The sequence below is a fragment of the Sciurus carolinensis genome, chromosome 16, assembly GCF_902686445.1.
Source record: "Sciurus carolinensis chromosome 16, mSciCar1.2, whole genome shotgun sequence".
NCBI lineage: Eukaryota > Metazoa > Chordata > Mammalia > Rodentia > Sciuridae > Sciurus > Sciurus carolinensis.
The window spans coordinates 15,926,064-15,943,034 of record NC_062228.1 but is presented as its reverse complement, the minus strand read 5'-3'; the positions used below and the strand labels follow the sequence as shown (position 1 = coordinate 15,943,034).

Sequence of the window (16,971 nt, the reverse complement as noted above, 5' to 3'; positions counted from 1 at the left end):
CATAAAAATACAAGTTTTCTAATTTTCTTTTGGAGTTTGCATTTTCCCACTGGCAACAAACACTATCAACTGTTTTGAGTTGACAGTGAAAATGACTGCCAAATACCCAAGTCTGAATAACTCTAGTTAGTCAGTTGTTCCCTCATGTAACAATGGTGTTCCTGGAAAAGAGCAGCTAGTTCTACATGCAACTCAAACACTCACACAAGTACTTTTCCTGAAGACAATCATCATGTTTTGGTAGCAGCAGAAATATTGCAGATAGACTCCTTGTTTTACCACACAAAATACTGAAAAGATATTTACTCATGGGTCTAGATTTAATAAAATGTGAACTTTTACTGCTAGAGAAAAAACATTCTTACCGAAATTGGTGATTTTTTGTTTTGTTTTGGTACTGAGGATTGAACCTAAGGGCACTTTATCACAGCTACAATCCCAGTCCTTTTTTAAATTTCAAGACAAGGTCTTGCTAAATTGCTGAGGCTGGCCTTGAACCTTTGATCCTCCTCCTCAGTTTCCCAAATCATGTGCGCCACTGTGCCCAATGAAAGTGGTAAGTTTTTTTTTAAAACTGCATTTGACAGTAAAGAATACAATAGTTACTAATATAATTTACCACTGCCTTGAGCATGCTAAGGACCCAGTAATTTTAAACTTCATGCTTTCGCGCTATCAGTACAAATGCCAATGTAACAAAAGTCAAATAACATCTTGGTTTTGTTAGGAAAACAGTTTTAACCTCATGGGTGCTCTAGAAAGGCCCCCGAGACTTCAAAGATCCCAGACCATGCACTAAGAAGTTCTAACTTAACTTACTTGATATACTTTTAAACAAATTACTGTGACACATTACAAAGCTTAAATGCATCAAAAAACCTCATTGATATTTAGCTCATCCCAAAGATGACCATTAATAGATTCTAAACTAAATGAGAAACTTCTAAAAAAAAAATAGATTGAAAAGATAAATTATCAAGGTAATATTATCAAGGTAATTGTGGTTTCAGCCTCTAAAATAGTCCCCAGTGATTCCCACCTCCTGCATTGTCCCATTAACACAGTCTACCAGAGTTGGTCTGGTCTGTGTGAATGCTGCTAATAACCATGTATGTAAGTGTGGAAGCAGATCCCAGAGCCCCAGCTGAATCTTTTTTTTTTTTTTTTAAGCTGTAGATAGACACAATACCTTTATTTATTTATTTATTTATTTATTTATTTATTTAGCTGTGCTGGGGATTGAACCCAGGGCCTTGTGCTTACAAGGCAGGCACTCTACCCACTGAGCTATCTCCCCAGACCCCTTTATTGATTTTTATGTGGTGCTGAGGATTGAATCCAGTGCCTCACACATGCTAGGCAAACACTCTACCACTGACCTACAACCAGAGCCCCCCCAGCTGAGTCTTGAAATGACTGCAACTCTAGTTGACAGCATGACAACCTCACAAGAAACCCGAGCCACAACCATTCGGCTAAGCCACTACCAGATTCCCGACCTTTGGAAACTGAAGAGATACTATTTATTGTTTTAAGCTGCTAAATCTTGGGAATAATTTGTTAACACTATAGTAACAGTATACAGTAGATATAGCAAGAGCTCTGGAACCTGTCAGAGAACTGAAAAGCAGAAAGAAGTCAACATAAGAAAAATAATTGACTTAGGTACTGGGAATTAAACCCAAGGCCTTGCACATGGTAGGCAAGTGCTGAGCTACCCAGCCCTTTTTGGGGGGAGGGTAGGGAGGCAGGGGCAGTTACTAAGCATTGAACTCAGGGGTACTCGACCACTGAACCACATCCCCAGCACTATTTTGTATTTTATTTAGAGACAGGGTCTCACTGAGTTGCTTGGTGCCTCACTTTTGCTGAGGCTGGCTTTGAACTCATGGTCCTCCTGTCTCAGCCTTCCAAACCACTGAATTACAGGCATGCAACACCGTGCCCAGCTCGCAGCCCTTTCTATTTTATTTTGGGACAGATCTTACTAAATCTTCAAGGTTGACCTTGAATTTTCAATCTTCCTGCCTCAGCCTCATGAATCCCTGGGATTACAGGCATTCACTAACATACCAGGCAGCAGGTGACTGTTTTAAGTGAGTTTAGATTTTGCCAATAGATTATCCTAATGAAGCTCCAAAACAAGACTTATGAACTTAAATAATAAAATTTTATAAATACACATACACACACATACATGGCCTCCTCTAGAAGAGGGGTCAGACAGCAAATCTATAACCCTTGTATTCTAAAGGAATTACATGAATTACTCTAAACTGGTACCATTTCTTTCCATTTAAAAGAAGTTTACCTGTTTTGAAAGGAGGAATGGATTTCTCCTCTCTTGCCAATGACTTTTCTGACATCTCCCCACAACAGGAACCTGACTTACCCATACTGAAAACCCCCATTCTTAGAATTGCTCTTCCTTGGAAGTATTATATAAACATTCTTCTCAAGACGATAACTAGGTCCTTAACTGAATAAAATATCTGCACCCCATGCATACGGTTGGTTTTTTTTAACAGGGTACTTGAGTACCCTGTACATACCCAGTATCTTCCTTGCAAAGGAAGGTTTTCTCACTCTACCCTACATCCACCTCTGGGATCCCATCCTTTTATAGGGTGCTCTTTTCTTCCCGTTTCCTTACTTTTCTTAACCAAGGCAACAGTGAGCTGCTGTTCTTCAATCCCCACCTCTGCATCTGCTTCCACATCTCCAGTCTTGGTTACTGGAGAAGAAAAAATCTTTTATGACTGTTTCCCTCAGTCACTTCCATGTTTTAAATAAAAATAAGTTCTACTACTTATAGCCACCTGAAGTATAACACAGTGACAGTTCCAACTTTCCAGATACTCCATTAGCTTTTTTCTTGATTTCAAGAATACTGCCCTTGGCAGCCTCCTAACCATTCATTCGTCTACCATTCCTGTTTTTCTAGCTGGCTTATTATCCCAGAAGCTCTTACTCTATTCTGTTCAAAGAGAATTTTCTCCATGCCTCTTTCAGCAGACAAGTGCACGAAAGAGCTCAAAGTCAGTCCCTCATTTCAAGGCCCCGGCTATTCCCCTTGGTTATTTTATTTATTTTTGCAGTACTGAAGACTGAACCCAGGGTCTCATGCATGTCAGACAAGCACCCTACCACTGAGTTATAACTACCTAGTCAGTTTTTCATTTTATTTTGAGACAGGGTGTTGCTAAATTATCCAGGCTGACCTTCAACTGGTGATCCTCCTGCCTTAGCCTCCCCAGTCACTAGGATTACAGGCGTGCACCAAGGTCCTGGCTTCCCATTGGTTAATTATAAACAAGAGTGATCAAATCCTAGATCAGATATACTGTTCACAGCCTCCTGAACAATACAATAACCTCCACAATTTCGGTCTTCAATGCCAACCCATTCCCTATATACTGTGGTTCTTCCTGCCAGGGCCACAGCAAAGACCATCAAATCACAAAAGCAGAATACATTCCAAGTCTGGATGGGAAAGGGTACCTCTGAAGAGATAACATCTATGTTCATGTGTTCATGTGCTTTTTCACTCTCTCCATTCCTGGTTTTCCTCTATCCCACCCAGAAAAGACTAAGCACTGTGTTCTCAAAGACCCCTGATTTTTGTTAAAAAAACGAAAAAAATAAAAAAAAAATAAAAAGAAAAATCAGAGCCTTACAGCTTCCTTGACCAGTTTTCTACTGGATTCAACCACTGCTTCTGTCAGTGTAAATTCCGTTTTAATCATCTCCAGCACATTGATAGCTGATTCCAATGGTGTGAGCTCAGCTTCCATATCAAAGGAACAGTCTAGGACAAAGCACAGTTTTCACTTTAAGCTCTATTCTAAGGAGTGGAAGTTAGTCCAAAAAATATACACATTTATGGGAAAGAACCATGCAAATATATGAAGATTTGTGTTTATTTTGCTGACATACTTGCTACAGCCTTATGTATAAGGGGCAAATTCAAATCAATGAGTTTAAAGTGACATCATTTAATACTTTTCAAAATGGCTAAGTTATTATTTAAACATATTCATTTGCCTCTCAAGTTCACGATAACACATCCTCCTCAGATATAAGCGGCCAGAAACAGAGTTTGGCTAAACAGCTACCAATTTCAATTCAGGAAAAAAAAAAAAAAAAAGCAAAACAACAAAAATGTGCTCATACTCTGAAAAATACTCTAACATGGAGGAAATATGTCCGATTTAATAACTCACTTTCCACAGCAACAAAGTTGTATTAACAATTAACAGGTGGGAGAAAACACACACACACAGAGAAAAGCAACCGAAAGAACCTTAACTGGAGAAAACTAGAGCCTGCAAATACACCCATGGTGGAATGAAAACGACCCCAGAGATGGAAACAGCAGCGCACTTTAACCCGGAATCCTTCAGTTTCTGAATATAAGTTTGAAAACAACAAACCCTACGTAAGTAAGCCCAGAGAAGAACACAAATATAGCCATACCTAAATTTTCCCCTTCTTCAATGCGTGACAGACACTGCATAACCCGAAGCAACCGGGACACCGTATGCTCCTTCCCCAAGGGCCTGACAAGCAAAGCTGAGAAAGAAGACATCGTTGGCTTGACTGCCCCTACCCGCTATCCAGTGCCCACAGACCCCTCCTTCCCCGGCCAGGCCCTCACCCTGCATGATGTCCCGGATCTGCCTGAAGTCCCCGTACCGGCTACCCCGAAAGGCCCGCAGCGCCTCGTGGAAGTAGAACTTGAGCACCCAGCGGTTCACCGCCTCCTCCAGCCGTGCCTCCCCCGCGCCCCGCTCCGCCGCGCCCCCCAGCCCAGGCTCGTGGCGCCCTCGCCGAGCCCGCCCGCTACTGCGGGACGTCCGCCGGCCCACCGCCCGCCCGCTGCCGTCGCTGCTCCCGCCTCCTCCCGCCATCGCGTCCGATCGCCGTGCGCCCTCCCCGCCTTCCCGGCCGGGCCGCTTCCTCGGCTGTGACGCCGCCGGGTCACGCACTACGCCCGGGCCGGAAGCGGGACCCGCAGTCCCGGCTCCAGCGGCCATGATACGGACTGTGTTCCAAGCCGCCCGAGGGCTTCTGGGAGGGAAAGGACCAGGGGGCCCAACCCCGCTTACGGACTCCGTAGTTCCCGGTGTGCCCGCCGCACTGCCTGCTGGGGCTTGAAGTCCACACCACCCAGACACGAGAGCTCTGCTCCAAATTTAAGAATTATATGCTGGAGACGTGGGATTCGGTAAAGATGCTGAAAAAGTAAGTACATGCAGGCTAATAGACACTTTGAAAAGTGTGCAAAGGAGTATAACAGAGGAAAGTTTAATATAAACAAATTTACACTTTAGCAAATTATTTATAAAGCCAGTGTAAGTACAAGCAAGGTCAAGAAATAGAACCCCGGAAACACTAGACATATAATTTTCAAAAATCACAAAATAGCACATTTTTTAATTAAAATATTTTTTATTTTTACAGACACATTTTGATTCATTGTACACAAATGGGGTACAACTTTTCATTTCTATGGTTGTACACAATGTACAACCATTTCACGCCATTCATGTAATCATACATGTACATAGGGTAATACTGTCTGTTTCATTCTACTGTTTTTCCATCCCCACCCCCTCCCACCCCTTTTATCTTTACACCATCCAAAGTTCCTTCATTCTTCTCTTCCCCCCCGCCACCCCCCATCGTTGTATATTGTCATGCACTTATCAGAGAAAACATTTGGCCTTTGGTTTTTTGGGCTTGGCCTATTTCACTTAGCCTGATATTTTCCAGCTTCATCCATTTACCAGCAAATGCCATAATTTTGTTCTTCTTTATGGACAAATTAGCACATTTGGTTGCGGAACATTTAAAATTAGCAAATTCATTTGGATTGTGTAGACGGAAATGAGGGGAGGGGAGATGAAGGAGGAAAGATGGTAGAATGAGACAGACATCACCCTATGTGCATGTATGATTACATGAATGGTGTGACTACATCATGTGCAACCAGAGAAAAATGAAAAGTTGTGCTCCATTTGTATACAATGAATCAAAATGCCGTCTGCTGTCATGTATAACTAAATAGAACAACAAACAATAAATAAATAAATAAAAATAAAATTAGCAAATTCAGCCAGGATCAGTGGCATAGACCTGTAATCCCAGTGGCTGGAGAGGCTGAAAGCAGGAGGATAGCGAGTTCAAACCCAACCTCAGCAATTTAGCAAGGCCCTCAGCAACTTAGCAAGACCCTATCTCTAAATAAAATATAAAAAGGGCTGGGGATATGGCTCAATAGTTGAGTGCCCTTGGGTTCAATCCTCAGTACCAAAAAAAATAAAATAAGGAAGTTCAAAACTAGCCTCAACAATTTACTGCAGCTCTAAGCAATTTAACAAGACCCTGTCTCAAAAAATAAAAGAGCTGGAGATGTAACTCAATGGAAAAGTGCTCCTGGGTTCATTCCAATACCCAAATAAATAAATAAATAGATAAAATAAGCAAAAGAATCACTCATGATCCTACATGAAAAGAAAGTTGACATTTAGGTTTCTAGACTTCCAATGTCTTCCCCCATTCCAGGTACTTCAGTTACATCCCCAAGTCCTTTTATTTTTTTGTTTGGAGAAAGGGTGCTGCTAAATTGTAGAGGCTGGCCTCAAACTTTCAATTCTCCTGCCTCAGCCTCCTGAATCACTGGGATTACAAGCATACATCACTGTGCCTGGCTCTGATGCCTTGTGTGTATATGTGTGAGTGTGCATGTGTGAAAAATGGGATGGTACTACATATATTCTTTGATGCCTTCATTTTCATTTTAACATGCAGTGAACATCTTTCCATGTCATTTTTCTATAATATTTTTAATTTACAGTATTTTATTTTACAGCTGCATAGCATCCTAATATATGGATGAACGAAAAGTTTTCTTTATCTAAACTACTATAAGATGTTTGGGCTACTTAAAAGTTTCATAGGGAGCTGGAGTTGTGTGACTCAGTGGTAGAGCACTTGCCTGGCATGGGTAAAACCCTGGGTTCCCTACTGGACACCACATATAAATAAATAAAATAAAAGATCCATTGACAACTAAAAAATATTTTTTAAAAAAAGTTTTGTAGAACCTTTGCCAGGCACAGTGGCACACCTGTAATCCCAGCAGCTTGGGAGAATGAGGCAGGAGGACTGCAGGTTCAAAGCCAGCTTCAGCAACTTAGTGAGACTCTAAGCAATTTAGCAAGACCCTGTCCTCAAATTTAAAAATTTTTTAAAGGGCTGGGGGATGTGGCCCAGGGATTAAGTGCCCTGGTTCCATCCCCAGTTAAAAAAAAAAAAAAAGAAAGAAAAAGAAAAGGAGAATGAAAATAGCTGGGCACAGTGGCCCACACCTATAATCCCAGCAACTTGGGAGACTGAGGCAGGAGGTTGAGGTATAGAAATGGCAAGTTCATGGCCAGCCTCAGCAACTTAGTGACCCTATCTCAAAATAAAAAATTTAAAAGGGTAGGGACATGGCTAGTGGTAGAGGTGCCCTGGGGTACCTTAACCTAATAGTAAGTTCCAATTTTTTATGTGTTGGGGATCAACCCAGTCCCACCCTGCCCCGCCTCCTCCCCACCACATGCTCAGCATAGTGTTCTACCATGGAGCTACATCCCAGGTGCATCCCAAAATTATAGTCTCGTTGCTCTATTTAGGATGGAAGAAGTCCTTGGAGGAAAGTAAAGTGTACTTAAAATTCAAAGGGCATCTTTATAGAAGCAGTTTCTCAAGAGAGATGGCATTCAACACAACAGACATCCTCTGCCACACAAGACCCCTCAAGGATAGAGTGGTGCATGCTGTTGAACCAACTTTGGAGATGAACTCCAAGGCTAACAGGAGGTGACTGTGTTGTGGGATGAGCTCTTGGTCCTTACTGGGTAGCTGACAGACTGTGACCTGACACAGTGTAAATTCTTTTTTTTTTGGTGCTGGGGATCGAACCCAGGGCCTTGTGCTTGCAAGGCAAGCACTCTACCAGCTGAGCTATCTCCCCAGCCCCCTGACACAGTGTAAATTCTTAACGTGCCTGTCAAACTCTTTAGTTCTATGTGTGCTATAGTTTGGATCTGGAACGTCCCCCAAAGGCCCATGTGCTGAAGTCACAGTTCCCAGCCCCCAATACCATTGGAAGTGGTGAGATATTTAAGAGGTAGGACCTAGTGGGTCACTGGGGATGTGGACTTGAAAGGGAGAGTGGAACCCTCGCCTCCTCTTCTCTATCTTTCCCATGACATCTGTGAGGTGAACGGCTCCACTGTGATCACATGCTTCTGCCATGAGGCATTACTTCTCCACAGGCCCAAAAGCAGTGACACAAATTGATCAACGACAGAAACCTCCAAAGTGGTGAACTAAAATCTTTTTTTATCTCTTTATAAGTTGATTATCTCAGGTATTTGTTACAGTAAAAGAAATCTGACTGACACCGTGAAGCCCACGACAACGAAGTTGAGGCTGGTAACTCACGTATGGGGTCTGATTAGGTATGAGGTCATAGTATGAAGGGGAGAGGGAGTGCATTCCAATTTCTCACACATGGGATCTGATAAGAACACACATCTGGAGTGTACAGGAGAATACACTCCACTTTCAAATCACAGCAAAACCTATTATTCACATCTGAACTATTGAAGTGTTTGGAATCATTTTGAAGCTGCATAGTTTGGTCCAGACATAGTAGCACATGTCTGTAATCCTACTGACTTGCGAGGCTGAGGCAGGAGGATAGCAAGTTCCAGGCCAGCCTCAGCAATTGAGCAAGGCCCTCAGAGACTTAAGACTTAGTGAGACTTTGTGTTAAAATTAAAATAAAAAGAGGCCCGGGGTTGCGGCTCAGTGGTAGAGTGCTTGTCTAGCATGTGTAAGGAACCAGGTTCCATCCTCAGCACCACATAAAAATCAATCAATCAATAAATAAAAAGGGGCTGGGGAGATAGCTCAACTGGTAGAGCACTTGTCTCGGAAGCGCAAGGCCCTGAATTCGATCCCCAGTACCAAAAAAAAAAAAAATAAATAAATAAATAAATAAAAAGTTATTTAAAATTTTTTAAATAAATAAAAAGGACTGTGGATTTGGTTCAGTGGTAAAGCCCCTCTGGGTCAATCCACAGTTCACAGAAGGAGAAAGAGAAGAAGAAACATAATACAACGACACAGTGTGGAACACAGACCAGGACAAGCCACTCACTCACTACCCTTTTGAAAAAGAACACTCCTTAACATGACTTTTGAACAATGAAGAAATCACCTGTTTACCAGCCTCCTTTTGTGCTCATGTGGTGTGTGTGTGCGTGTGCACATGTGCACATACACGCTTGCCCGTGACTTCTATGAGTTTCTTTTCACCTCCTATTTAATCAGCCTGGAGCTTTGTCCTCTCTGTTCTGGCCTAAGTTATTTTTTTCTAATTGCATTTATAAACATTTCACCTTTTCCTACTCTCTAGATTAGATTAAATCCACCCTGCTGCTCCTTCCATAGCACCTTATCTTTCATTTCTTGAAATATCATCAGTTATCTCCTTGAGGGCAGGGACCCTGTACAGTGAACAATGCCTAGTCCAAGTCCAAGGTCTAATACTTTTTTTTTTTGTACCAGGATTGAGCCCAGGGGCACTTAACCACTGAGCCACATCTCCAACCCTTTTTTTGTATTTTATTTAGAGACAGAGTCTCCATGAGTTGTTTAGAGCCTCCCTAAGTTACTGAGGCTGACCTTGAACTCAAGATCCTCCTGCCTCAGCTTGGCTGCTGGGATTACAGGTGTGTGCCACTACATTTCTTTCTTTCTTTTTTTTTTTTAATATTTTTCCTTTATTTTATGTACTTATTTATATGCAGTGCTGAGAATCAAACCCAGGGCCTCACACATGCCAGGCAAGTGCTTTACCACTGAGTCACAACCTCAGCCCCTCTAACACATTTCTTAAAGTTGAATTGAACTGATTAGGAACATGAGTAAGGCTTTATAAATTTTTTTAAACTGATACATAAAAACATAAAAATTGGGCTGGGGAGATAGCTCAGTCGGTAGAGTGCTTGCCTTGCAAGCACAAGGCCCTGGGTTCGATTCCCAGCACTGCAAAAAAAGAAAAAGAAAACATAAAAATTGTACATATTTTAATGGAGCACCATGTAATGTTTAAATACATGGATATATTGTATAATGTTCCAATCAGGTTAATAAATAGGCTTCAGATGCATATTGAAAAACTACCAATTACATGCCCATCAGAAAACTATATTTATCGAAATAGAGGCTTCCTAGGGCTCCCTTCCACTTCTTATGTGTTCGTGCCATGATTTTCTAGATACAAAAGAACTGACTACATGTTCTTATTACTGCACAGGATCCTGACCTGAGTTCTTTTCTCCTTTTCCATTCTAATAAATAGGCCTGGAAAGGACTTCAAAAAAAATCATGATCTCTCTTCCCTCTCCAGGTACTCATTGTTGTCTAAGTCTCAGCTCCAGCTTCCCACCTGGCTGGACATATTCTTATATTCCTACACCTTCCCTACCTTCTTTGCATTTTTTTTTTTGGTACCACAAATTGAACCCAGGTGCACTTAACCACTGAGCCAGAGTCACATCCCCAACCCTTTTTTATATTTTATTTAGAGACAGGGTCTTGCTGAGTTGCTTAGGGCCTCACTGAGTTGCTGATGCTGGCTTTGAACCCAAGGTCCTCCTGCCTCAGCCTCTAGAGCGACTGGAATTGCAGCAGGGGCAACCCTCCTTTGCGCTTCTGAGATGGGTATGCCTCGTTGACCTGAGCGTCCACTCCCCACTCCTTCCCTGGGTGCCTCGGTGCTCTTATCTTCCACAGGCAGGGGAGTGAGGTAAGAATCATTTCCACAGGACTGAGTGGGCCTAGGGTGGGGATAGGGAGGAAGTGGGGACATAGGATCTGAGTCACTTGCAGGTGTCTCTGATGCTCTTGGAATTCACCACCCAACACCTGGACCAAATAGAGAAACTCCAGCTCAGGCCTTTGCCTGGGTTGGTGGATTGGGTTTGCCTTCTCCTAGGAAACCCAGTAACTGTTCCAGCTTCAAAGGTTGTCCTTCCAGCCCCACTGGACTGGAACCAACAGAGATCTAGTTTGTGGCCACTAAAATACAACTCAAGAGGGCAGGTGGTCGCAGAAAAAGCATTTGACAAAATACAACACCCCTTCATGCTCAAAACACTAGAAAAAATAGGGATAGTAGGAACATACCTGAACATTGTAAAGTCTATTTATGCTAAGCCCATGGCCAACATCATTCTTAATAGAGAAAAACTGAAACCATTCCCTTATAAAAATGGGAACATTTTTAATGAGACAGGGATGTCCTCTTTCACCACTTCTATTCAACATTGTCCTCGAAAATCTAGCCAGAGCAATTAGACAGGCTAAAGAAATTAAAGGGATAGGAATAGGAAAAGAGGAACTTAAGCTGTCACTGTTTGCAGATGACATGATTCTCTATTTAGAGGATCCAAAAATCTCCTCCAGAAAACTTCTAGACTTCATCGATGAATTCAGCAAACTAGCAGGCTATAAAATCTACACACATAAATCTAAAGCATTTTTATACGCAAGCGATGAAACATCTGAAAGGGAAATGAGGAAAACAACTCCATTTGCAATAGCCTCAAAAAAATAAAATATTTGGGCATCAATCTAACCAAGAAGTAAAAGATCTCTACAATGAAAACTACAAAACATTGAAGAAAGAAATTGAGGAAGACCTAAGAAGATGGAAAGATCTCCCATGTTCTTGGATAGGCAGAATTAATATTGTCAAAATGGCCATACTACCAAAAGTGCTATACAGATTCAATGCAATTCCAATTAAAATCCAATGATGTACCTTACAGAAATAGAGCAAGCAATCATGAAATTCATCTGGAAGAATAAGAAACCCAGAATAGCTAAAGCAGTCCTTAGCAGGAAGAATGAAGCAGGGGGTGTCGCAATACCAGAACTTCAACTATACTACAAAGCAACAGTAACAAAAACAGCATGGTATTGGCACCAAAATAGACAGGTAGATCAATGGTACAGAATAGAGGACACAGACACAAACCCAAATAAATACAATTTTCTCATACTAGACAAAGGTGCCAAAAATATGCAATGGAGAAAATATAGCCTGTTCAACAAATGGTGCTGGGAAAACTGGAAATCCATATGCAACAGAATGAAATTAAACCCCTATCTTTCACCCTGCACAAAACTCAACTCAAAATGGATCAAGGACCTTGAAATCAGACCAGAGACCCTGCATCTTTTTTTTTGCGGTACTGGGGATTGAACCCAGGGCCTTGTGCTTGCAAGGCAAGCACTCTATCAACTGAGCTATCTCCCCAGCCCTGAGACCCTGCATCTTATAGAAGAAAAAGTAGGTCCAAATCTTCAACTTGTTGGCTTAGGCTCAGACTTCCTTAACAGGACTCCCATAGCACAAGAAATGAAAGCAAGAATCAATAACTGGGATAGATTCAAACTAAATAGCTTTCTCTCAGCAAAGGAAACTATCAGCAATGCAAAGAGAGCCTACAGAGTGGGAGACATTCTTTGCCACTCATACTTCAGATAGAGCACTAATTTCCAGAATATATAAAGAACTCAAAAAACTCTACACGAAGAACACAAATAACCCAATCAACAAATGGGCTAAGGATATGAACAGACACTTCACAACAGAAGATCTACAAGCAATCAACAAACATATGAAAAAATGTTCACCATCTTTAGTAATAAGAGAAATCAAGTCAAAACTACCCTAAGATTCCATCTCACCCCAATTAGAATGGCGATTATCAAGAATACAAGCAATAATAGGTGTTGGAGAGGATGTGGGGAAAAAGGTACACTCATACATGCTGGTGGGGCTGCAAATTAGTGCAGCCACTCTGGAAAGCAGTGTGGAGATTCCTTAAAAAACTTGGAATGGACCCACCATTTGACCCAGCTATCCCAACTCCTTGGCCTATACCCAAAGGACTTAAAATCAGCATACTACAGAGATACGGCCACATCAATCATAGCTGCTCAATTCACAATAGCTAGATTGTGGAACCAACCTAGATGTCCTTCAATTGATGAATGGTTAAAGAAACTGTGGTATATATATATATACACAATGGAATATTACTCAGCCATAAAGAATAATAAAATTATGGCATTTTCAGGCAAATGGATGAAATTGGAGAATAACATGCTAAGTGAGATAAGCCAATCTCAAAAAAACAAAGGACGAATGATCTGGCTGATAAGTGGATGATGACACATAATGGGGGGTGGGAGGCGGCAAGAATGGAGGAAGGAGGGAAAAGAGGGGTGGGAGAGGTTGGGGGGAAGAAAAAAAAAAAGAGGGCAGGTGGTAATACCCTTGAAGATATGAAATCATGGGCTAGGCCCTTGAATTAACTAGATATGGACCTTAATGTGTCCAGTATCCAGGTCAGACAAGATCTCCATACAGTGGACGTTCCAGAATAAGGGAGGAGGCATCTAAGTCTGACTGATCTTTGGGAATCAAAGCTGTCTTGTGGTCCCAGTCTACTTTCCTTAACAGGAGTCAAATTACCTGCTTTCAAATCCTTACTCATAGGCCTGGGGATATAGCTCAGTTGGCAGAGTGCTTGCTTCTCAAGCACAAGGCCCTGGGTTCAATCCCCTGCACCCTCTGCCCACCCCCCAAAAAAAGAACCAAATCTTAACTCATCTGCTTGCTGTGTAACCTTGGGCAGTTACTTACCAATCACTGTACCTGTTTCCTATTCCCAGTGCCAGTAGCACAGGATGCATCTTGTAGGAGCTCTTACTATGTGAGCATTTTTTCCCCCTTTGGTACTGGGGATTGTACCCAGGGGCACTTTACCAGGGGTTACATCCCCAACACTTTTTATTTTTTAATTTTGAGGCAGGGTCTTGCTAAGTTGCCAAGACTGACCTCGAACTTGTGATCTTCCTGCCTGAACTTCCCAGGGAGGGAGTGCAGGCAGGAGCTATTCTACCTGGTTTTTACATAAGCTACTTTTAGCAATTTTTGTTTGCTTGTTTTGGTACTGGAGATGGAACTCAGGGTCTTGTACATGCTAAGCACATACTCTTACCAGTGAGCTACCCCAGTAGAGCTGTTCTTATGAACTCACCCAGTATCTGCCTAAGAAGTCTCATTCACTTCTCTCTATAAATCTCATTTTTTGAACTGGGAATGTAGTTCAGTGGTAGAGACCTGCCTAGCACATGTGAAGCCCTGGGTTGATTCCCAACCCTGCCATAGGAAAAAAAAAAAACTTTTATTTTTAAATCTAGCTATAACTTCCGTGAGGTGCACAAATCTTAAGTACACATCTTGATGAATAGTGTCCTCATTTTTTCAAAGTCCCATATCATTCTCTTCTTCTTCTTCATCTGTCACAGATACCGAAGTGTGTATCCAAGGAACTCTGTGGAACTTGGGTGCTTCATGCCCTCCTGGTGAGCTTCAGCAGAAGGCAGTGTGGTGTGGGGAAAAGGCCATGGTCAGCCTATTAAGGTCAGGCTGATCCCCACCTTGTAATTTTCTGGTTTGGATGAGAATTTAAGTACCAGGTGTCTGGTTTCCTCATCTGCTAAGGGGGAAGACTACTCAATGGACAATTCAGAGGGTTGTAGTGGAGACAAAATAATGCCTGACACATACCAAATTAGCAAGGTTTTAAAAACTAATAATTTCCATTGTTAGGGAAGGTGCTACGAAACAGGACTGAGGGGAGTGTAAATCAGTACAATCTCTCCAGAGTGCAAGTGCGGAAAAAACAAAACACCCTTGAAAAACAACAAAAATCCATAAAAAATCCCATTTTTGACAGTGGTCCACTTTATGCTTTGAATATAGCCCTTGCTGCTCTGCTCTCTTATTTTTAAAAGGACATGTTTCTTTCCTTCCTCTCTCCCTCCTCCTTCCTGATCTCTCCCCCTCCCTAATCTCAGGGGAGACAGGATTACCTTTCTTCGGGTCCTAGGCAGTAACCTGTCCTTGAGTACATACCCACCACAGGAAGGAAGTAATTCAGACATTGGGGATGGCACCAGAAGATCTCAAAAATGACTGTCTCCCAAACTAATAAGTGAATTAAAACAAGAGAACCCATCGAGTGTAGCCTATGAATCACCTCTTTAAAAGCCCCCCTGTTCCTGCTGATGGCAGAATCACATCCTCTGGGACAGGAGTCCCTGTGGTTCTCCTTTGCTAGCAAAGCAATAAACCTTCTTTTTCCTAAAACCGTGTCCTCGCTACTGGACTGGCACTGGGAACAAGGACCGAGCTTGCAGTCACCCACGGAGGAGCATGCCTGTAATCCCAGTCACTCCAGAGGCCAATGCAGGAGGATCCCAAGTCTGAGGCCAACCTAGGCAACATAACAAGATCCCCTTCTCAAAAAGAAAAAGAATCTTAAAAAAATCTTTGTTTTAGAGATTCGTCCTTTGAGAAGAATCATAAATGAGCAACAAAATTTAAATACGAGGATTTTCATCACAGTATTACTTATGATGAAAAAAAATAGAACTGAAAAGATCTGATTATAAAATTAGTAAGTAAAGGTGTTCTCATATTCAGGACTTTTATTGTGATAAAAATTATTTTGCCTCTCCCTTTGAAATAAACATATGCCCAAAGATTATTTCATGCTCAAGATATAATGAGGAAGAGAAAAAAAATAGAAATGTAGTGTGACCATTTATGGAAATAATAATCATATTTTTTGAGCCTATATTATCTATATCTACTGGGCTTGGGTATTTTTTCATCCTTGGTTCTATTGAGTCTGCACCAATATCCTATAAGAAAGGTATTTTCAAAATGGGAGTTTGAGATAAAACTGGATTCTCTGCTTTACCAGTTTCTTTCTGGGTTCTTGTCTTCCAGATTTGAAGAATAAAATCCTTGGACAACAACAGAAGGCAAGAGTAAAGAGGAGGGGATCTGATAGCAGGAACCCCCATTTTTTTGAGGCTTATATGGTTTATTAATATGATCATTGACCAAAATCTGTTATATAGACTTTGAAATGGTACCAAAACCATTGGTCAAAATCTGTGTTAAACAGGTATTGAGAAAGTATCAAGGATATTGACTGTACTTTAGCTGTCTGAGTTTGAATAATTTTTTGTCACTTTTTGTGGGGTGGGTACTGGGGACTGAACTCAGGGGCACTGACCACTGAGCCACATCTCCACCTAGGGGTCTTTTTGTCACTTTCTTCTGGGTTTAGCCCCACCTTCTATTTTCCCAGATTCATACCCACCAGTAAGCTTTATGGTCTTTACATTTGAAAGAGGCCCTGATGGGGCCCAATAATGTTTCCAGCAGTTAGATTCTAGGTGTGATCCTTACATATGAACAAGATCTTAATTGAATCTCATTACTGGGATTGCCTCACAGTTTATGATCTATTCTTATTCATTATTGTGTCAGTTTTACAGATGAATAAACTGAGGCTTCAGGAGGTTACGTGACTTGCCCAGGATATTACAAGTCCATGTCTGAGTCAGACTTGAATTTTTTTTTTAATTGTTTGGTGCTGGGAATTGAACCCAGGGCTTCAAGTATGCTAAGCACATGCTCTACTGCTGAGCTACATTCCCAGCCCTGAATCAGATTTTAAGTCCAGACTTATTTGATATTAATGAAATACAAGGACAAAAGATTAGTTTAGTTTTAACTATCTTGAACTTCAGATAAATAAACCACACACTTATAGGTACTCTGTGTCTAGTTCCTTTTGTATGACAGCCTTTTGGAGATTTGTCCACGTTATTCCTTTTTATAGCTGAGTATGAAAATCCACAATTTAATTATCCATCCTCTTGTTGCTAGACGTTTGGATTGTTGCCAGTTTGAGACAATTAGGAACAAGTCTGCTATGAACACTCTTGTTCAAGTTTAAAGAAAAAACAAAA

At 41.5% G+C, this 16,971-nt stretch overlaps 1 protein-coding gene and 1 long non-coding RNA gene across 3 annotated transcripts in view; one reads left to right on the top strand and one right to left on the bottom strand.

Moving 5' to 3' along the window:
• Terf2 (telomeric repeat binding factor 2) overlaps positions 1–5,059 on the bottom strand; it is a 25,328-nt gene extending 20,269 nt beyond the window's left edge. For both annotated transcript variants that reach the window (XM_047528422.1, XM_047528423.1), the window contains exons 1-3: positions 4,658–5,059; positions 4,477–4,572; positions 3,678–3,808 (exon numbers count right to left, since the gene is read on the bottom strand). In XM_047528422.1, coding sequence (XP_047384378.1) covers positions 3,678–3,808; positions 4,477–4,572; positions 4,658–5,036 — 606 coding nt within the window. In that variant the 5' untranslated portion in view covers positions 5,037–5,059. The remainder of the gene's footprint in view (positions 1–3,677; positions 3,809–4,476; positions 4,573–4,657) is intronic.
• LOC124966764 (uncharacterized) lies at positions 5,051–16,971 on the top strand. Its single transcript, XR_007105403.1, has 3 exons — positions 5,051–5,244; positions 14,449–14,505; positions 15,938–16,971. It is a non-coding gene; the product is annotated as an uncharacterized LOC124966764 (long non-coding RNA).